Raw genomic sequence first — 22,954 nt, 5'->3', positions numbered from 1 at the left:
GCAATCTTCCAAACTATGGAACTCCCTTCTGCAGGGGATCATCTAAACTTGAATCCCTCCAAATAAGAAAAACATATCTGAAAGTTCATGGTGTTGTATTATCTTGAACTTCCAGTGTTATTAAGGACTTTTCAGTCCTACTTCTCAGGTCAGTTTAAATCAGTGGTTCCAAACCTTTTTTGACCAGGGACCACTTTGACGAGGGACCACTCTGGCAAGGGGCGACTTTGATCAGGGACCACTTGACCAGGGACCACTTTGACCAGGGACCACTCTAGTACCAAAAAGGTTACAAATCAGTTTTTGGTGAAGTTCGGATTTGATTTGGTTATTTGGGGTGCTGATTCAGAAGCTGCATTGGGTAGACCACAACAGCTCTAGTTTCTGATACAGAACATATGTCATCCTGTAGTCACCATCTGCTCACTCACAGAAAACAATATTTAATAATCTAGAGCTGATGTGGTCTATCCAATGCAATTTTCTGAATCAGCACCCCAAATAACCCCAGGAATAGTCCCCAAAATGAAGACACTAAGGCGCCTTCGCTTCCAGGAATGGCCCGACACATGGAATGGCCCGACTCAGGGGGAAGGAGGAGGAGAAGAAGCAGCAGTTGGAAGACTTGTGGTACCTTTCATGGGTAGTCAGCCTCTCTTTTCCTAACTTCTCCATTACCTTGACACTGTAAGAGGGTTTTGAGAGACCAGTCACTCTCATTACAACAATGTAGTAATGGTGAGGCCATGGACCATATTTTAGTTGTCGGGGACCACTGGTAGTCCATGGACCACAGGTTGGGAACCACTGGTTTAAATGGACCAATTTCTTCCCTCAAAATCGAATGTATTTTTACTTGGCTGTCTATGTTATCCTGGAACTATCCATATCATCCTGGATGGCTGCCAACAATAAACACAACTATTACTTCCAGGACACAAATTCAACAAAGACCAAGTGAAAGGAAAGAGGACGTTTGTACCAAAACAAAGTGATCCTAATAGTTAACTAGTGTTATATTGCTAGACCATCTTAGAAATTACTGTAACTTCCAAATAAACAGTGGAAGCGTGTGAAAATCAATTTCTGAAATATTGCATTAGTCTAGATGTGACTCATGATCAGCGAGAGGGGGAAAACACAAGGGGGGGGGAAGGGCATTTGGGATATTTCAAGAAAAAAGTTTGGATACAAACCTAGAAATATTAATGTAAAATCAGAATAGTAAGAATATGAAACCCTCAATATTTTCAGAGACCTTTTCTGCTACTAGATGAACTCTCTCTGAATGTGACAATACTTGGGAATCATGGTTAGATCTTTTTAAAAATCAAATTTGCCTTGTGGCTAAAGGTGCAGAAAGCCCACAAAGAACTGAGGTCAGTAAAGGTTTGGGAGTTTAGCAGTAGTTAGATTCTAATTGCACAAAATCCGTTTTAATTTGATTGATTAGTTCTTCATCTATTTGTACTCACCTTGGGCGTTCAGATTTGGGCAAGCTACGTATATGAATAAACGGACAAACAAACAAACAAACAAACAAATGAATGAATGAATGAATGAAATGCATTTCAACAAAATAACAGAAGGAAGAGACCTTCTGGAACGTTGAATCAATAATGAGTTCATATATTGCTATTGGCAGAGCTTGGAAACATTGCTTTTGGACTACAGCACCCACAGTCTTCAAGCAGCATGGAGAGTGACCATATTGGTTTGGGCATTTTGAGAGTTGTTATTCATGGCTGACTGCACATTTCAAGGCATCATTTGGGGAGGATTTTGTCAATTTCTATGGATAGGGATGTGATTGAGAAGGGAACAAAGAAACACACTGGAGCTCTACTGATAATTGGTGACAATAATCTTTTCTAGGTTTGAGAAGTACACTGGAGAAATGATGGAAGAACCACATACTGAGAATAGCTTTGAGAGGCAACAGGTATTTGGCCATGATCATTTCACTTTTCCTACAGAATATTCCCTGGAACAAGGTAAACAAGGTTTTAGAGATACAAATGGCTGACTACCAGCCAATTGGAGTTTCAAAAGAAATGGTTCATCTTCACCCATAAATCATACACCACTTTAATGGAGTACTCTCAGATTCCTTCCCAAAAATGGAGAAACATTTGGAATCCCTCTCTATAGAGTTCCACTTCACTTAATAGGGTAGGCTTCAATAAGAAGAGGAATCCTCACAAATCCTCATTAATTCAAAGGAAAGGGAGAAAATATGTTGAGTTCCCATTTTACTTTCATCAGACTAAGTTTTGCTTGGTAATTTACGCAGTTGTAAAGCACCCTGTCTCAATTTCCTTTGCTGTGCAACTGCTAAAAGCTATAAAAAAAAAATCAATGACGCAATACAATTAAGAAAAATTATTAGTTCTGTGGCTGCTGAGGCTCACTCTGATTACACTTTCTGTCACTCAGAATCAAGGCACTATTGATTTTTGGCTTTATAATCTAGTATTTTACATTGTATCAGAAATTGTCTCCTGCATCATCTCATGTCATTCCAGCAGTTTTGTGATTCATATGATTAGAGTATGTGTGCATGAGTGAAGAGGATTAATGACAGTAAAAGTAAATTGAGCTACTGCAAAAAAGGGAGAGAACAATGAATGAATGAATGAATAGTTGAAGAATACCCAAGTTATGTTTCATATGCCAAGACTACAACAGTTCTCTAGCTGAATTCTTCGAATAGATTTTGGATTGGAGCAGGGAGAGGTGAATCAAAGCAAAACTTGATATATAGGTCATTCAATCTCCAGACAACTTGTTCTTTTGCTAAAATATCCCTGGGTGTTGAGGTTATCTGATCAAGCCTTGTTTAAAGGGTAGCAACCATCTAAAGATAGCATAATCACTACAAAGTGAGAAGATCTTTTTAGTGGTGTCTCCCTTCTTTGTGAATGTTGCTCTTTGAGGAATCCCTGCCTCTCTGTTCTTTCTTAACGTTAAGAAGGTTGGTTATATGACCTCAAATGGTCTTTCATGTAACATGTCAAGAGATTGGCTGTATGGCTGCTGTTTTACTGGATGCCTTTTGCTGGATGCAATTACTTCAGCAGCTGCTATCTTTCTGACTTTTACTGTCTGAATACGGGGTGATTAGTCTCCTCTTTTCCATTGCCTGCTACCTTTCCAGGGCCTCGAGAGAGAAAGAGTGAGTCTACTTTAGGACCTAAAAGAATCCCATACCTTGTGTGACTGTGGAGCAGAACAGACAACTCTGCATCTGTATGCTTGTCCATTGTGCCCTGCCTCATGTACAGAGGAGGAATTGTTGGAGGCTACACACAATGCTGTTGCCCGTTTTTGGTCAAAAGATATTTAGCTGCCTGCACACCTTCTATTTTTATAAGTTTTTTACTAATTTATGCAATGCTTTTGATATGAAATAAATACTTTAGGACCAGGAAACACGAGGTTCTCCAGATATCAGTCTTCATCAGAGGCGGCCCTAGGTAATTTTCAACAGTAAGCAAAGTGTATTTTGGCACCCCCCCCCAAAAAAAAAACCAATCACTGATATATATTTTTTCTGTTCGTCATGGGAGTTCTGTGTGCCATATTTGGTTCAATTCCATCATTGGTGGAGTTCAGAATGCTCTTTGATTGTAGGTGAACTATACATCCAAGTAACTACAACTCGCATATGTCAAGGTCTATTTTCTCCCAAGAGCACCTCAAGAGCGCCCCTGGGCAAAATCAGCTATACTGCTAATGCTTATTTTGCGTAATGGGTTGAGCAGCCCCTGGTCTTCATCTGAATTACAGTCTGATAACATATGAAAAGTCATATAATGCCCAGCTTCTGCTCATTTACCTTGGGAGTCAACGAGCAGAAGCCAGCTCCCAACTTTGTGTCACATCTAGGTGCAACTAACACAGCGAGGCATGTAGCTGCACAAAGGAAGACAAAATCAAGCTGGAGCAAACGTAACCCTTAATAATAAGACAGGAATCAGGTAGCCCTTCAATAAGACAATTTCTCAAACTGTGCTCCCTCAGATGTTTTGGACTTCAGCTCCCACAATTCCTAACAGCTGGTAAGATGACTGGGTTTTCTGGGAGCTGAAGTCCAAAACATCTGGAGGAGCACAATTTGAGAAACTCTGCTCTAATGCATACCCTCCAACTGTCCTGATTTGAAAGGGTCAGCTCTCATTAATCCTCTGTTGTCTCACTTTTTCAGTTGCTATCATTGCTGCAAACTCAGTTCAAAGTGCAAAAGGTTGTTATGACTGTGGCTAGGAAATAGCCTCATACATTTTTGCAAACTTTGAAAGCCAATCATTGTTGGAGGTCAGTCGCTCACTACTGGTGCCTTTAAAGCCTTAGATGGTTTGGATCCAGGTTACCTACAGGATCGCCTTTTCCCATACAAGCCACTACAAACACTTAGGTCCTCTTGGGAGTGCTTAATGCAAACAGCCAGAACCTTCCTGGCAACCATCACCCAGAGGATGGTTTAATCTTCCACCCCAAGACTGCGCAATGACCTGGTGGTAGAGCTCCAATAGCTAGATCAATTTAAGACACAAGTGAAGACCTATCCCTTTCAGCTGGCCTACCCAGACGGCTTTAATCATGTATTCATGTATTTTAATCTCTGCCCTGAGTATTTTAATATATGTATTTTGTAGAAATACTTTTTAGTTTGTGTGTTTTATATAGTAGGAGCCCTCGGTGGTGCAATGGGTTAAGAGAAGCCTCACGCAAGGATAGTAAAACATCAAACATCCAGGCGCCTCTTGGGTAACATCCTTGCAGACGGCCAATTCTCTCACACCAGAAGTGACTTGCAGTTTCTCAAGTCCCTCCCGACATGAAATAAATAAATAAATAAATAAATAAATAAATAAAGTACTTATGCATTTATAGTTATGTTGTAGCTCCCCTTGAGTCACAATAAGAGGTGGGTAAGAAATATTATTATTATTATTATTATTATTATTATTATTATTATTTCTGGCAAGACCTGAGGACCTGCAGAAGATTATTCTGCACTGAGATTGAAAAAGAAAATCATTTCAGACCACAGTTTTTAAGCTGCATCTGTATTGTAGAATTAACACAGTTTGACTCTATTTTTAATTGCCATTGCTCAGTGCTAAGGAAACCTGGGATTTGTCATTTGGTGAGGCAGCCAGCATTGGCCAATAGTATAAATATTCCAAGTGCAACCAGATTCTCATTCCTTCTTAAAGTTTCCAAAATGTATTCTAAATGATAGATTGAGTTGTCTTGTTCTCCCCATTCTGAAGGAGTAAGTTTACACAAGAGAACAATATGAGCTGTTTTTCTCATCCAAACAAGGAAATAAATCCCCTTCTTCAAGCCGGATACTAAAAAACCCCCCTGAGAATCAGTTTCCCGCCACTATAGCATCACTGCAAGCAGAACCTGAAAAATCATTCTTTTGGAGAAGTAGCTGCCAGAATCTCCCATCAATTGTGGTCAAAGGAATAATAAACCAAGAGAGTAATGCTTCCAGGTTCTGATTTGTATGAGATTTATGTTTATTGTGGATAATAGGATTGAAATGGAATAAGAATAGGAATAAGAATGTGGGTGCTTGGCATCCATTGGGATTTGTTTCTAGGAACCCCCAAGTATACCAAAATATGTAGATGCTCAAGTCCTTTTATACACAGTGCTATCCTTCATATATTATGGCAAACAACTGAAATGAGTGCTGGAAAGAGCTTGAGGATCTGTGAGATGGCATGAGATATAAGGGTATGTCTGCACATTTTGCTTTTAGGATTCCATCCCTCAATATATTGGTTGGTTGAATCCATAGATGCAGCAGAACCCATGGATAAGGAAGGCCAACTGTCAATACAGGAAAAGGTGCCCTTTGAAATATAGCATGGATTGTGGATCTCAGCAGGTGCCCCACCCACAGCCAAGCAAAGCTTAGGATGCGGGAGGGCATTTTGAATTACCCCATGAAGGAGGCAGACTTGGTTTGGGCCAGCTAGCTTGCTGGCCCATGCATGTGAGGGGGCGGAGCAGCAAGTTGGGTGAGGCTGCTCTGTTCCTCTCTTTCAGTTTCCTTTGGACGGTGTGACCCTCCCTCCCTATGGACAGTGTGAGTATAGACTTGTCGCACATGGGCCGGGTAGGAATTTTTTCCCCCCAAGTTTGCATTGGGGGTTTTTTCGCCTACCCCATACTGTTTGTATGGGGTAGATGAGTGTGATAATTGGCTTTTGGGTGGTGTCATTTAAATAGGTTTCCTTGAGTATTAATAAGTTTCCATGACATGTTAAAGGTGAAATGGTTATGGTAGGCACCGTGGCACCCCGCCTTAGGGGGTGAAAGGTGGACTCTCACAAAAGTCCCCATAAGTTTTCATAAAATGGGAGCTACCCTTGGGGCTGGATTGAGGGTTCTCACTCTTGAAAAACTCTGAGGTTTGAGAAGGAGCGCCCTCATGATGGCCTTCCAACTATGATCGGCCAAGAGGTGCAGACAAAGAATTTTGCTTGGCCCTCGGGATCCTTGGTGCATGCTTGTTCTTGGAGGTGGTCAGAGGGAGTGACACCTGGCCCAGGGACTAGGCTCACTAGGTGGCCATTAAGCCATGAGTTATATTTAGCATTTTTACAGATTTTCCCTCTACAGCTTACTACAAATTCTTTTAATAAATAGGTCAGAAAATGGCCCTTTAGATCCATTTTCTTGTGTCTGACTCTTTATTTCATGGTGGGAGTTCAATAAACCTTCTCTGATGTGGCAGCATAGCCTTTCCCTAATGATTTTCCACATTGCTGAGTTATTTTGGAACAGGCTCAACACAAATTAGTTTTCTGGGGCCCCTTCCATATAGCTGAATAAAAGCCCACATTATCTGCTTTGAACTGGAATATATGCCAGTGTGGACTCAGATAACCCAGTTCAAAGCAGATATTGTGGGATTTTCTGTCTTAATATTCTAGGTTATATGGCTGTGTGGAAGGGCCCTTTCACATAATTATTGTGCAAGTGTCATACAAATTTTATCTTAGAACAGAAAAGAAAGACACCGCATAGAATGACTGCACCCACCAACAAAGCTAAACAATACATCATTGAGATAATATTTCTCAAATGGTGGAGCAATTAAACAGATTACTGATATTCCACAAATGAGTTCAATATGTATTTTAAAAAAATGCTCCCTTCATTAGCAATACACCAGATCTTTTGAGGCTATTAATAATATTAACAGAGATTTATAACCACTATTTTTTAACATTTTTAAAAGAGGACTTTCTGAATGGGGTTGCCATAGGGAAAGAGACAGAATGTCTTGCTGGTCATCAGTGATGGCACCTGTACTAGTTCATACATGTTTACACACGGATGACTTGCAGTATCTCAGGTCAAAAGACACCTCCATGCTGGCACCCACCTGTGGGGCAGCCATTGTATTACTGCTGTTACGCATGTGGATCCAAAAGAAGCCAAGAACACTTTCACAGCAGCCCAGACGCCACGTACCTTCTCTCGTCGTGTCTGTATGATGAGGAGCTTCGGCCGCTGGTCCAAATGAACATCTTAGAGGATTGATCTCCACTGTCTCTCCTTGCCGTGGAGGTCTGGGAAGGGTGACGGTAAGGCCTAGGAAGAAAGGAATGATTGTTATCACCAGATAATGAACATTTAGCCATATTACATACATCAATACAAAGACAGAGGATAATTTAATAGGTTTTCTTAGGCAGGTGGTTTGGCTAATTCCTTTTCCTGAAATATGTCCTACATCACCTGGTATTCTTTGGAAGTCTCCCATCCAGGTACTAACCTGGGATGACCCTGTTTAGCTTCCAAGATTAGACAGGATCTGGTGCTTTTAAGCTTTTACATAATTCCAGGTAAGATACAAACCAATCAGTTACTTTTCTCTCCAGGAAGTTTTTGACTGACATGGTTCTTTTTCCATAGGTTCTTGTTTTCCCCTCTCCTAACTTATACTAGACTTAATAAAAACAATTTTTGCTCCCTTCTCGAGGGCATCTTTTCATTTTTTTTGTTTAATGTGCCACTTATCAAGTCCATTCACAGTCAAATAAGCCTCCCAAACATTTAACTTCCCAAGTTGCCTTTGCAGGTCTTTTGTGTTCCCTGACATTTCCTGCTGGGAGACTCTATTGGACATTTGCTCTAAGCAACCATAAGATTGCTAACAATTACATTGGGTCCATGGAGTATTCCAAATGCATCCATCTGTTACCCATCCTGCTGTTATATTGAAATTGCAGTTAAAGTCTATATCTTCTGGATGGTCCCTGATTGGTGATGCTTGGCAACGTAACCATTTGATTGGTGATGTCATGACAATGTAAACAGTTGCTCCATGGCAACTACTGAAGGAGGATGTTATTTGTGAGACCTGTAAACTGAATGCCAAAGCCAACTTCTCTTTATTTCTTCTCTATTGTTTCATAATGACACCTTCATATTTTCCTGCACAGATCTCAATGACGTTAAGTATATGAAGTTAAGTATACTGTGTTGTCAATGTAATGTATACCTCAACAGACTACTATTGAGGGAATGGAGCCCTGAACAACAATGACACAAAGGATACCTTACACCTGTTATTACAGTGCTAACCCCAGTAAGTGTGAGACATAGATGCACTATTTGAGTCTCCTTTAAATTACAAAATGTCTTGATGGGTGGCCTTTAATTCAAACACAGGGATAGGTGAGGCAAATCTCTCTCTTTACTGCATCCCAACTGACTGCTTTTGTTCTCAAAGCCAGGTCCATGAGCAATTGGGAAGAAGTGCAGGTTTAACCCATGGACAGAAAATGTAGATTCTGGTTGGAAACATGACTGGAGGGAAAAGGTTGAGCAGTTCCTTTTCTATTTTTTTGTCCAAACATATACAATATTCAATTTCTATTTTATTTTATTTTTGTCTGATTTGGGAGAAAAAGGGCTTGTCCCTAGGAGTCATGCCATTAATTTAAACATGTGTTGTAACCTTTGCAAAACTAAAATGCATAGAACTCTGTTTTTATTTGTCTGGTTTGCTTCAGAAACCAGACAAATGACAACACCCTTAGGAGTGCTATGTGGAACACTGCATAGCATTGTTGACTGAGCTGGGACACCGCAAACCTCCCTGAAGGGTTAGGAACCAAAGTCCTTTGAATACAATGTAAATCTCTTTAAAATATTTGTCAAGTATTAGTCAAATCTACTGGGTACAGTTCTGCAAATTGCCCTCATTTGTTTCCTGATTCAACACAGTCCCACTTAGGCCCTTTTGTTCTTGAATGTGTTATTGGCCATGGCTGGCTAACAGACCCCAAAATTGCTAGAAGCTTACAGCCAGCATGCTGCTTTGGGGATCCAAGGTGCTGCATGCCAGAAAGGAACTTTTCCAAGATCTGTGTCAGATACATTATACAGTGAAAGCTGTTGAATTTGAGATACGCTGTTGGCCAGCTTTGTATCATTCTGATAGGAATGGGGTAGGTATACGCTCTTAACATTTCACAGATGAAAACCAAACACGCCAATAAACATTGGAGCGCAGTCAAGATGGCAACAGTGATTAATGAGAAAGAAAACACAAGCTAAGAGTGTTTGTATCAGTTTGTTTTTGCCTGAGCCTACTGGAAATAGGAAGATGTTGCCTTTCCTCTGTTCTCCCCTCTGTTACTTTTGCAGTTTGAACTCAATTTGTAGCAGTTGAAGCAACTAGGGGTGCTTCCAGACAGGAATAAAACCCTTGCTGAAGCAGGTTTAAAAAACCTGCTTCTGTGTGGGTTTTAGTCCCCACAAGTCCCCCAAAACCTGGGATTTTCCAGGGATGGTGGTTACATACTATCCCAATAGCAATCAGGATGGCATGCAGCCACCCTGCAGCCTACCAAAATATTCCCTCAATGTAAAAGAAAACCTACCTGACTAACATTATGTTCCTCCTCACACCCTCCTGGTGTGATGAAATGATGCACCAGCAGACCAGCGGTGGGGTGGGTGGTGGGGAGGGGGGTGAGGAAAATCCCTCCTAGGCCATCCTGTCTCTGGTCGTGTAATTTTCTCATGCAAGGGGGGCATGAGGAGGAATGTAATGGTGGCCATTACAACCCCTTTATTCTAAGGGTTATTTTGGGTTTTGGGGGAAGGAAGTGGGTGCCCTCTCAGTTCGCTTGGACCTGAGATGGCTGTGGGGATTGAGCCTGGGGAACATGTGACACTGTCCCCAGGCACAATCCCTACAGGGCCCACACCTGATAAGACTCAGATCAGGTTTTAATTACTGGAGACATTGTTTGGATGCCTCCAGTAAAACCGAGATGGGTTCCAGTTTTTGGACCTGTCCAGGTGGGCCCTAGGAAACAAGTCAGAGCTTGGAAAAGTTACTTTTTGGATCATAGTTTTCGGAATTGCTTGTGTTCAGGGATCTGTATTCCAAAGAAGTAACCTTTCTATGCTATACTTCCTTTAAAAAAGCAATGAAGAGCGATGAATACTTTCATTACTGTCTTACACAAATAACGGTGTATGGTGACTGGTAGAAAAATAGCTAGGTCTATGCAATGATAACTAGTGCTGGGGGAGAGTCCTTTATTCAAGAGAAAAGCTTCATTATGTCTCATAAGGCCAATGCCTTGGAGCTGTCCATCTGTGATATTATTAATAGCACTTGCTTCATTATCAGGGTAAACCACAATAACCTTCACCATTTAACACACAATTACACACCCAATCTTGTGCAACATTTTTACACTAATAACACTGCGGCAGGCATGGCCAAAGTCAAATAAATGTATGCAGTTATCGCTTTAAGGTTTCTTTAAGCCTATGGGTCATGTTCTAGGGAGGAAAAAGCCTAAATTGGAAGGGTATGGTAAACTGTCTTACTACATTCACAGAGCATCCATATCTGATTGGCAGGATATGACAAACAAGAATTTCCACTTCCAAACTTGTGAGGTAATGCAGCCCAAAAAAAGTGAATTCTGGCAGTCATGTGCAGTTTCTGAATCCAAGTTGAATGTTGGGAAAGGGGCAACACCAGTATGGATGCAAAATGGCCATGATACAGCTGTAGACCATGTATAAAAGGTAAAGGTTTCCCCTGACATTAAGTCTGGGCATCTCTCTGACTCTGGGGGGAGGTGCTCATCACCATTTCTAAGCCGGAGTTGTCTGTAGACACCTCCCAGGTCATGTGTGTTAGAATATGTTGAAGTATTAATGTATTTTAAATGTAATTTCATGTATTGTCGAACCCTAATTTCATGTAGTTGTAATATGGATGCCACAAGATTGTATTGCTGTGATGTATGTTATGTTTGAGGCATTGAGATAGTAGCCCTGAGATACTCTCTGAGCTGAGTTGTGAGAGAAATTAGGGAGTATCTGATATCTGCCAAGCAGCCAAGCAGCTGCAGAATTGTTTACATTTCTACTTCCTTTGTTCTGCCTATGTTGTACTTCATGTCTTGTCGCTTACTGGAATGGATGTATTTTGAACTGCTCTAAATAAATTGAACCTGCTTTGTATCCAGAAGTCTCCAGAGTCCATGATTTCTACCAAGCCTGTGCAAAACTTCCGCGCTAAACGCTAACAATGTGGTCGGCAAGACTGCATGGAGTGCTGTTACCTTTCCACAGAAGCAATACCTATTGATCTACTCACATTTGCATGTTTTTGAACTGCTAGGTTGGCAGAAGCTGGGCGTAACAGTAGGAGCTCACTCTGCTTCCTGGATTGGAAGCACCAACCTTTCGGTCAGCAAGTTCAGCAGCTCAGCAGTTTAACCCACTGCGCCACCCATGAATACAGTTAGTTAAATCTCAGCATCTTAAAATCTTGTATATTTATCAGCATATATTAATATTGTCTGCATATGTTACAACTGAATATGCTTCTTCAAGTCAGAACTAGTGGATCCAGAGAGGAATTTTAGACCTTTAGAGGAGGAATCCAAAATGGAAAACTTATTGGGAAAACTTTGTTTAGGACATTGGACAGATCCTTCAAACTTTGGTCTAAAATGGCAAGTGGGTTTCACTGACATGAAAGTCAGTAGCTTCTGGCATACTGTGATGTGTATCTGACCTGGCTGAAACCAATTGGATTTAACTAATAAAATTTAAAATCATTCTTGGAAGGCTCCAGCACAAAGTAGATAAGAAGCCAATAACATCTGAGCTTTTCCACTCAGCACTGACTTTCCCTAAATAGCTCATATATATATATATATATATATATATATATATATATATATATATATATATGAACAACATGTGTACCTAAAACCTGGGGTGAGGAGGCAGGTGGGGGGTACATGAAAGAGCTATTTCGAATAGAAAAATAATATTTTTTCTTTCCTGTTGCTTCTCAAAGTTGCAGCCTTCTGAAGCTAATTTTCATTTTAAAAAGAATTTAATTTCCCTGTGGTTATATTTTGACAAAAGGCAGCAGAGTTGGGTCTACATCTTTCTGCATGCACAGTTTTCCCTCTGCCATAGATGTACACCTGCCCAGCCATGAATGGGGTGTTAATATGTTAATTTTAAACCTATATAAATATATTCAGCCGGGACTCAGAGCCTGAAGGAACCTGAACATATGCATCCAAGGCAACGTACATGGAAACCATATAATTCACAAACATCCCGAATAGATATGAAAAAGGATATAAAAATCAATTAACCCCATACCTTTCAAATCCCAGCTGCTATGGTTTCCTATTTTTATGATTAGAAGTTCAATGCGTTCTCCAAGGGCTTGGCTGAGAGAACCCACTTTAGAGATCATTAGATAGTTCACTAGTCTATTACTCAGTATATGATAGCATTCCACATTCTTTTCGGGGTGATTGCTTTCTCCTTTCAAGGTAAGATTGAAAAGAGGAGATTTGCTTTTCAAAAGCCTCTCCTGTCTGATATCTGAATAGAGCCAAACAGAGGATAAGGTGTGGACTAAATGTTCTGACACGTTCTGCTGTGTTTGTACACTGTCCCATTCTCATGTTTAAAACATCTGTTTTGTTTTTCTGCAGACAATTTGGATTTATTTATTTATTTTCTCTGTGTAGGAAAGCACAATTTTCCATCCCCCTGCTAGAACAAAAACCTTGGCTTCAGTCACTGATATTTCTAGAAGTAATTGGGGATCACATGGCAGGTGATCTTTGCCTGAAACTTGCTGAAGAAGTTTCAGGCAAAGAAAAAATATTTTTTGGAATAGCAGCTCCCAGATTTCTCTGGCATCGCACAAGCCATGCTGGCAGATGGATTCTGGCAGCTGTCATCTCAGAAAAACAAAACAAAAATAAACAAACAAAACAAAAACAACAACTTTCCCAAAGTTCTGGACTTTTTTTGTCATGTCAGGAGCGACTTGAGAAACTGCAAGTTGCTTCTGGTGTGAGAGAATTGGCCGTCTGCAAGGACGTTGCCCAGGGGACACTCAGATGATTTGATGTTTTTATCATCCTTGTGGGAGGCCTCTCTCATGTCCCCACATGAGGAGCTGGAGTTGATAGAGGGAGCTCATCTGCCTCTCCCCGGAATCGAACCTGTGACCTGTTGGTCTTCAGTCCTGCCAGCACAGGGGTTTAACCCACTGCGCCACTGGGGGCTCCAGTTCTGGACAGATTCTATGCCAGTTGGACAATACTAGGGTAACTGACTACAAAGGTCGGCTGCCAGATTACTACCTGGAGCCAGCTGTAGGGAGCATACAATGCCCCTATTGAAGAAGCTCCACTGGCTCCTGACAAGTTTCCGCCCCAGTTCAAAGTGCGGGTACCTATAAAACCCTATATGCTTCAGGTCTAACCTATCTGTGAGACTGTATCTCCTTCTATGAACTGGTGTGGGCCTTGAGATCTGCTGGGGAGGCCCTTCTCTCAGCTCCACCACCATCACAGGTGCAGTTGGTGGGGTGCAGTTGGTGGTGGCTCCCTGGCACTGGAATGCCCTCCCTAGAGAGATTAATTTAGCCCCAGATCGCCAAACCTTCCATTTGAGCCTGAAAACATGGCTATTTCCATGGGCCTTTGACCTGGAGTAATGTACTATGGTCATGTGATGATGTCGGCCATTACTATTTAGCACTTAAGTTCATGTTTGAAGAAACCCAAGTATGACTGTGTTTTAGAATTTTAATTTTTTTATTTTATTGATTGATGCTGTCCATTGTTTATATTTAGTTAAATTGTGTATTGTTTTGATGATATGTAATTTTATTTTATGTATGATTTATTAATAAAGCACCTTGAGTGCTTTATTAGCTGCCCCAAGTCCCTTCGGGGAGATGGTGGTGGGGTACAAATAAATAAATAAATAAAAATAATATTATTATTAATCATCATCATCATCATCATCATCTATATAAATAAAAATATAATGTTCATTTGCAGGATTAACATAAATAAAAAAAACACTGAATGAATTAATATCAAATTTGGACACAATACATTTATCAGGCCAACAAGTGACCATCACTCATAAAAACACTGAAAAACACAGCAGAAGAAACTTTAAAAGCCAAAAAATAAAAATACATTACAATGCATGCGCAAAACCATGTATATATACACAAACACATGTGTATAAACACACATACACACACAAAGCACATATACACAGTCTGGGCCACAGCAACGCATGGCAGGGGACGGCTAGTAATAATAATAAAACATATATTACAAGTTATAAAGGAATAATATAACACCTTTGAGAGTAACCCAGAAAAAGGAATCTCTGTGAATTGTCGAAGGCTTTTATGGCCGGGATCACTGGGTTGTTGTAGGTTTTTCCGGGCTATATGGCCATGTTCTGGAGGCAATTTTTCTCCTGACGTTTCGCCTGCATCTATGGCAAGCATCCTCAGAGGTAGTGAGGTCTGTTGGAACTGGGAAAAAAGGGTTTATATAAACCCCTTTTTTCCAGTTCCAATAGACCTCACCTCTGAGGATGCTTGCCATAGATGCAGGCGAAACGTCAGGAGAAAAATTGCCTCCAGAACATGGCCATATAGTCCGGAAAAACCTACAACAACCCAGAATCTCTGTGAGTTTTTCGAGCTGTATGGCCATGTTCCAGTAGCATTCTACATGGCCATACAGTCCAAAAAACTCACAGTGACTCCGGCCATGATAGCCTTCGACAACACAAAAGGGAATCTCCTTTCTCAACTGCACTCCATTCCATCCGATGCATGAAGACCACAAAAGCTGGTGTCTGAAATCCCCTTTTCTCTGTTACTGTCAAAAGTACTACAGGATTTCTTTCTTTGATGCTAAAATAGACTACTATATCAATGTCTTTGTCTATATCTTTTTCTCAGGGTGCATATATCTTATGGAATTAATGCAGTTTAACTATATAATTTTAACTACTCAATATTACAGAATCTGGACTTTGTAGTTTGGTGAAGGCACAAGACCTTTGGCAGCAAAAGCTAAAAACTTGGAAAACTACAACTCCCATAATTCCATAGCATTGGGCCATGGCAATTAGAGTGGGGTCGAATTGCATTAATTGTACAGTGTAGATAAACTCCCAGTTAGCCTAACAAATGAATACATAATCCTTTATATCTTCTTATGCTTATACGGTCTAACAAGGCTATGCCTTTGAATATATTTTCATATATGGTGGTTTAATCTAATCTTTTTGTGGGCGGCGGGGTGGGGGGAAGTGTCATCATCAGATGTTAATATGACGGTGATGCTCCATCAATATAATGTCTGATGATGCAGGATCTTGGCCATATTTTATATCCATAGCCATCCTGGGTAGGAGGGGGGCTGAACCAGTTGAGTTTCTGTCTGTTATGGAAAGCACCACCAGCTCAAGACTCTCTAAAAAAGAGTCAGAGTTGTTATTGCCACTTTACCGGCTGGGAAAATTCCTGAAATGATTTCTCTACTGATAGAGACAGATTAGAAGGCATCTTGGGAATCATCTGCAAAAACAAGCCAAAATAAATTAATTGACTGGTCCTTGGGAAAAACCAATTATATCCTGCCTTTGGCCAAATATAGGGCTGAATGAGGCTAAGCTGTACATGCAAACAAAACACAATTAAAATAATATATGATACAAAAGTTTATGAAATTAGACATTCATATTAAAAATGAATGGGAAACTATTTTATGTGCAAAACATAATAAAAACTGCACAACTAGTTAAAAGATGAAGATTTGTTTAAATAAAAAAGTCTTTGTGTAGTGCTAGAATCAGAGAATCAACCAATAAACTTGCAACAGGAGGGATTTCTGTAAAATTCCATAGTGTGTAGGGAATTTCTACCAGTACTCGAAAATTTGCCAATTCATAATTCAGTTGGAGTGCCTGGTTTAATTCTCAGGGCTGTTTAGTAGATTCGGCCTTCAGGTGCTTCCAAAACATGGCATATCCCTGACCATTAAATTAAACACGAGGTGAGAAAATATATATATTCACAGGGGATACATTCCAAACCAAATCAAACTCCTGACATGACCAAACATCACTGAATTACTTTACTTCTAGTCCCAGCATACCATAGCATTGTGTTGGAAGACCTACAGATTCCTGGATAGAGATACCCTATAAGAATTTGCTAGGTCTTCCAATGCAATTCTTTATATAACTTCTGGGGGAAATATGCCATAGAATTGCCCGAAAGACCTAGTAAATTCCTAAAGAGATCGCTTCCCCTCTGGGTATGGTTAAATGAAATTGCAAATATGGATTCCATGGTTACAGCAGCCTTACTGGCCTTTGGAAGGTTATGCCGTTCCATGAGCCCAAGGCTGAAATCCAATATAATTGTTAGTGAGCAAATACTTGCCCAAAATAATAATTCTACTGAATGTGAATGTTTATGTGATCTGTCAAACAAGCTCTTGTACAATCAATCAGCTGTACAATTTTTTGGGTAAATGCTTTGCAGAAAAAAGACGAGAGCTTGTGCAAAGGTGCAATCCATCCCAACTATGCTAATAGGGACTTTCACCAAGTTGGATATGGGCATATGAGTCTTTTGTCTTAGATTATTATCAATCCTAAACTTGTTTAAACAGGTTTCCACAATGAAATAGAGATACGAGAATCAAAATAGATGAGTCAAACATCAACATTAATGGTGCAACTATCTATTTAGTACCATGTGCATTTAATTCCTATGAGGGAAAGTAAAGCACCATAGGAGAAAGGACAAATTTGTCCTCCATAAGAATGGCTAACGGTTTTGCTGGTGTTAATTAACCTTTTTGCATCCCCTGAGACCCCTAGCCTTGAGAATTCACACATTGCTTGCGGTGTTTTTGGAAGATAAAGAAAAAATATGAACAGCCAAAATGTATATAATTAAAACATTACAAATACTCTTGGGTCAATACAGAAATCCATTTACAGTATGTAAAACTGTATAAATAAATTTGCTTATTAGGACAAACACATAAACTACATCTTGCTTAAACATTACAATGTTCTCTTTGCTCCAAAATGCTAAGTAGTTCTCAATTTCTGTATTAATGAAGGCAAATTTTCTCTGTATGCTTTGAGGGTTTTCTATTCCTATCCTTTCCCCTTTACCATCTGTAGAGAAATGTTTATTATAAAGTGTTTATTATACTGTGTTTAAACTGTATTTATGTTTTACATTGGTTGCTATGGCCTAGCTGTGAGAGATAGGTTGCCATGGTGACAAGGCATAAGAGGAGGTGGGCGGAGCTTAAGGAGAAAAAGGTTTGAAAGCGACAGTTAATTTTCAGTCAGGAGGATGAGACCCTGAGAAGAGGAGCAGAGTCAGTTAGGGCTCTGTGTTGTGAAGCAGCGTGAATTCAGTTAGTTCTTAGTATTTGTGAATATTTCTTCAGCAAGGGAGCTGAAGGTGAAACCTTGTTAGATTGCTTGTGTTAAAAAGAATCTAACAGAGGGGGTTTTAGGATCGCCAGTAGTGAAAGACTGGGGATCAGTGGTTTGATCCGGTATAGGACAAACAGTGTGAATATTCACAACAGGGGACACTGAAATAATAAAGCACTTCACTGAAGAAGGAGTTTATAAGATTGTAACATCAGAAGCCTGAATGTATCTCAACCAAGCCATATTGTAACCATCAAGCTTGTGCCAAGTTCAACATCTCAATATTGCAACAATTACGCTTTGTTAACAATAAACTTGTTCTCTTTGTATTTTAAACCTGCCTCCTCCATTGCTTTTACGTTTGGTGCATTCCACTCTACCAAAGTTACCTCACAACACAAATAAGGATAAACAGAGACTTTAAAACCAGCGTCTCTAAACATATTGGTGGCAGTTTAATTTAGCCGTCTCGGAACTTCCTTACAGTTAATGGTGGCATTAGGAAAATTAATACTTCCTCACATTTAGTGGGATTAACAGCGTCCTTACACATTTTTTTTTGGTGGTCCCATTTTGGTGACATTGGCACGTCTTTACATTTTTGGTGGCAGACGACGGGATTCGTGTAACAACTGATCGAGTGCCTTAAGTTTGATTTAGAAATAAGTTGTGAGGTAAAAGTTACTTTAAAAATAATTTGTGAGGTAAAAACCATATTTCAACAACACGGCTACCAGGCGGCAGAGAAAGCTGGCTGAGGAAAGAGAGGGAGACCAAGAAGAAAGTTCGGGCTCTGAGGCAGAGACAGAGCCAGTGCATATGTCAGAAATGGCTCTTATGTACAAACTAGAGATGAAACGATTAGAGATGGAGAGAGAGGCAAAACAAAGAGAATTTGAGGAAAGACAAAGAGTGAGAGAATTTGAACGGGAGTTAGAATTGAAGAGAATGGAGTTTGAGCTAGAGAAACAAAGATTGGCTTTGTCTCAGACATCCAGTGATGTCCAGGAAGGGAGATCTGGAGTGGATACCCCAGATTTGACAAAGAAATTCCCAAAATTTACCAAAGACGATGACCCAGAGAAATTCCTAATATCTTTTGAGAGATGTTGTCGAGATTTTGGGTTGGCTAGGGAAAAATGGATGACATACCTAAGGCCTCAGATAAGTGGGAAACTTTTGCAGATTTATGGACAGATGCCTGAGGAGTCTTATGGAGACTATGATCTGTTTAAGGAACAGATTCAACAAGAGTTTAGATTGACTCCTGAATATTATAGATTTAAGTTCAGGACATTAAGGAAAGATAAAACTCAAAGTTTTGCTCAAGTGGCCTCTAGATTGTCTCAACTGTTCGATAGTTGGATAAGGACGTCTGAGGTGGAAGATTATCAACAGCTGAGGGAACTTTTAAAGCTGGAACAATTTTTCCAATTAGTGCCTTATGATATTCGCTGGGTGATTCAAGATCGCAAGCCATCCACTATTGTAGAGGCAGCGGGTATGGCAGATCAAATAACAACCTTAAAAGAAGGATTCAAAAAGGAAGATCTGCCAAATGACAAAAGAACAAACAGGCAGCCATTTTATCCACAACAAACGCGCCCACAGCCAGAAAAGGGTTCTGACTTAGAAAACACCATCTATAGGAGGCAGAGTGTAACAAGACAAACTGCTCCTGAGGTAAAAAGACGGTGCTTTCAATGTGGAAAATTGGACCATATAAAATATCAATGTCCCCTGTTAAGGAAAGAGAAAACAACCCTCTTTGTGAATAAAATGAAAGAAACACCAAAGGCAGAACCAGATACTGTTTCAAAGGAGAGTTCAGGCTCAGAGCCTCAAGAGAAACAATGTTTGTTCATCTTGTCAGGCAGCCCATCTAAGGATTACTTAGAAACCATTTGTATTGACAACAAAGACAGGAAAGGACTTAGAGATACAGGTTCCGAAGTGTGTATAGTGCACCCCGAAATAATACCTCAGAAATTTCAGCAGCCAACCTCTGAAATAAGATTAAAAGGTTTAGGACCTGCGATACCAACAGCAGTGGTGACTTTGCCAATAGAATATGAAGGATGGAAGGGTATGTGGGATTTTGCAGTCAGTCCTGACATACCATACAAATGTTTAATTGGAAATGATTTGGCTAAGAAGATTGAGAGCTGGAGGATGGCGTGTGAGGAGAAAGAATGTAACAACGAAAGCCCTGAACAAAAAGCCCTGTGTTTTGCCATACAACCAGATGGGGATGAGAGTCCGGAATCCAGCGCTACGGTTGCTGAGCTTGTTAAGAAGACGGGAGGAGTTGAAGAGATTCGGCAGGAACAAGGAGCCGATGAATCTCTGAAACCTCTATTCGCTTTAGCTCAAAACCCCACAGTATCAGCAAAAGAACAGCCCTCCGAGTTTGTACTAAAGAATAGTGTCTTATATAGAGAAACCAGAAGTGTGAACTCGACAGAAGGATCAGTGACATGTAGTCAAATTGTAGTGCCTCAAAGTTTTAGAGAACAGCTGATGAGGGTGGCACACGAAAACCCTCAAGGTGGACATTTGGGTGTGAGGAAAACCACGAAGAGGATCACTAAGAACTTTTATTGGCCTGGCATGTTCCAGAGGATCAAAGAGTTTTGCCAATCTTGTGACATCTGCCAGAGATTGAGTACTGGAAGGGATAAAGTTAAAGCTCCTATGATCCCTATGCCAATAATTGGAGAACCATTTTACAGAGTAGGCATTGACATAGTGGGTCCTCTTTGTAAACCAAGCAGACGTGGTTACCGATACATTTTAACCATGATTGACTACGCCACAAGATATCCAGAGGCTGTAGCTCTGACTAACATCGAGACAACAACAATTGCAAATGCCCTGTTATCCATTTGGGGAAGAACTGGTTATCCTAGAGAATTGGTTTCGGATTTGGGAACCCAGTTTACTTCCAGGCTTATGTCGAAATTGCTTGAGTTATGTGGAATTAGACACCTGACTTCAACAGCTTATCATCCACAGACAAATGGACTAGTTGAAAATATGAACAAGACTTTAGTCAAAATGATAAAGTCTTACAGTCAAGAGAAGCCATATGACTGGGACGTCAAATTGCAACAACTGTTATTCGCCTACAGGACCGTCCCTCATGACAGTACTGGCTACAGTCCATTTGAATTGCTGTATGGGAGGAAAGCTCGTGGTCCGTTAGACCTGATAAGAGAATATTGGGAAGAAAGTCCGGCGACAGATCCAGTTCCAGTGTCGGAGTATTTAAAGCATCTTCAAGCAACAATGCAGCTAGCTAGAGACATTGCTCAAGAACATTTACTTGTGGCTCAGCAGAAACAAAAAGACTATTATGACTCTACTGCTAAACCAAAGATCTTCAACATCGGAGATGAAGTTTTATTTTTATCTCCCAACAAAACCAACAAACTTCAATTGGATTGGTCTGGACCCTGGAAGATCATCAGAAAGCACAACCACATAAACTATGATATTTTTGATGAACATTCCAATGTAGAAAGAAGAGTCCATGTAAACATGTTAAAGCCTTATGTTGTAAGGTCTGCGAATGTATGTTTTGTTGTTTCGGAAGAGGAATCCGGTCCCTTTTCTTTTTGGGAGGGTGATAGTGAACAGTACAAAAATTTAGATCGGGTAGATATGAACGTAGAATTGTCCCAACCACAGAGAAGAGAGGTTGTAGAAGTTTTAAGTAAATACAGAGACATATTTTCGGATTTGCCAGGAAAGGTCCAAGGAGTCCAGCATCAAATAAACACCGGTGATGCCACTCCTATAGTATCTCCACCCTACAGGGTCACGGGGAGAATTAATGAATGTATTGAAAAAGAGATTAGAGAAATGTTGGACCTAGGTATTATTGCTCCATCGGTTAGCTCTTGGGCTTCACCTATAGTGTTGGTACAAAAGCCAGACAAGACAATTAGGTTTTGTGTAGACTATAGGAGGTTAAATAAAGTAACCCAGACAGACACTTATCCTATGCCACGTTTAGACGATCTGCTAGAAAGGATGGGGAAGGCCAACTTTATTAGTAGTATCGATCTGACCAAGGGATTTTGGCAAGTGCCCATGGCACCACAGGATCGACACAAAACCGCCTTCCGGACCCAAAGTCGGTTATATGAATTTTATGTCCTCCCTTTTGGGCTAAAAAATAGCCTGGCCACATTTCAAAGATTAGTGGACAGTGTTTTGAGTGGACTGGGGTCTTTCTGTGTAGCTTATATCGATGATATAGGGATTTTTAGCGATTCATGGGAAGATCACCTTGAACATTTGGATCTGGTGTTAAACAGGTTGAGAGAAGCAGGGTTAACTATTAAAGCTTCTAAGTGTAGGATAGGATACAATGTTACCAAGTATTTAGGACATTTAGTGGGAGGAGGTCATATTCGACCTGACCCTACTAAAGTGGCAGTTATTCACCAGTGGCCAGTGCCCAAAACGAAAAAACAGGTTAGGGCATTCCTTGGATTGGCTGGATACTATCGAAAATTTATCCCATCTTTTAGTAATCTGGCAGCCCCTCTTTCGGATCTTACTAAAAAGAAGAACCCGAACCAGGTACTTTGGACTCCAAATTGTCAAACTGCCATGGATCAATTGAAGGAATCCATTACTTCAGATTCTGTCCTAATGGCACCAGATTTTGACAAGCCTTTTATTTTAACGTGTGATGCATCAGATACTGGGCTAGGAGCTGTCCTAAGCCAATTAGATGTAGAAGGAGAAGACAGACCTATATTGTTCTTAAGTAAAAAATGGCATTCTAATGAGTATAGTATGTCAACAATTGAAAAAGAATGCTATGCCATTATCTGGTCAGGTAAGAAACTAAAACCGTATTTGTGGGGTAGGAGGTTTACTTTACAAACAGACCATGCTCCATTACGATGGCTAGATAATGTGAAAGGTACGAATAACAAATTGTTAAGATGGAGTTTGTGTTTACAGGATTTCATATTTGAAATTAAACATGTTTCAGGTAAACGAAACATAGTTGCGGACGCCTTATCTAGGATTCCATAAGTTAAAGGTTTGTATGTATGTGTAATTGAAATGTACTTAACCATAATATGTTTCCCTT

At 40.2% G+C, this 22,954-nt stretch overlaps 1 protein-coding gene across 6 annotated transcripts in view; it reads right to left on the bottom strand.

Moving 5' to 3' along the window:
• The window catches only part of LOC132770495 (calcium-activated potassium channel subunit beta-2), a 308,897-nt gene that overhangs the window by 50,515 nt on the left and 235,428 nt on the right, over window positions 1-22,954 (bottom strand). For 4 of the 6 annotated variants that reach the window (XM_067466055.1, XM_067466054.1, XM_067466052.1 and 1 more), the window contains exons 2-3: window positions 7,504-7,623; window positions 1,476-1,499 (exon numbers count right to left, since the gene is read on the bottom strand). In XM_067466055.1, the coding sequence (XP_067322156.1) occupies window positions 1,476-1,499; window positions 7,504-7,559 (80 nt within the window). In that variant the 5' untranslated portion in view covers window positions 7,560-7,623. The remainder of the gene's footprint in view (window positions 1-1,475; window positions 1,500-7,503; window positions 7,624-22,954) is intronic. The other 2 variants (XM_060767481.2, XM_060767482.2) reach the window with 1 other exon arrangement.

The sequence above is a fragment of the Anolis sagrei genome, chromosome 3 (assembly GCF_037176765.1).
Source record: "Anolis sagrei isolate rAnoSag1 chromosome 3, rAnoSag1.mat, whole genome shotgun sequence".
NCBI lineage: Eukaryota > Metazoa > Chordata > Lepidosauria > Squamata > Dactyloidae > Anolis > Anolis sagrei.
Note: the sequence above shows the minus strand (reverse complement) of the source record. Positions and strands in the feature narration are given on the sequence as shown.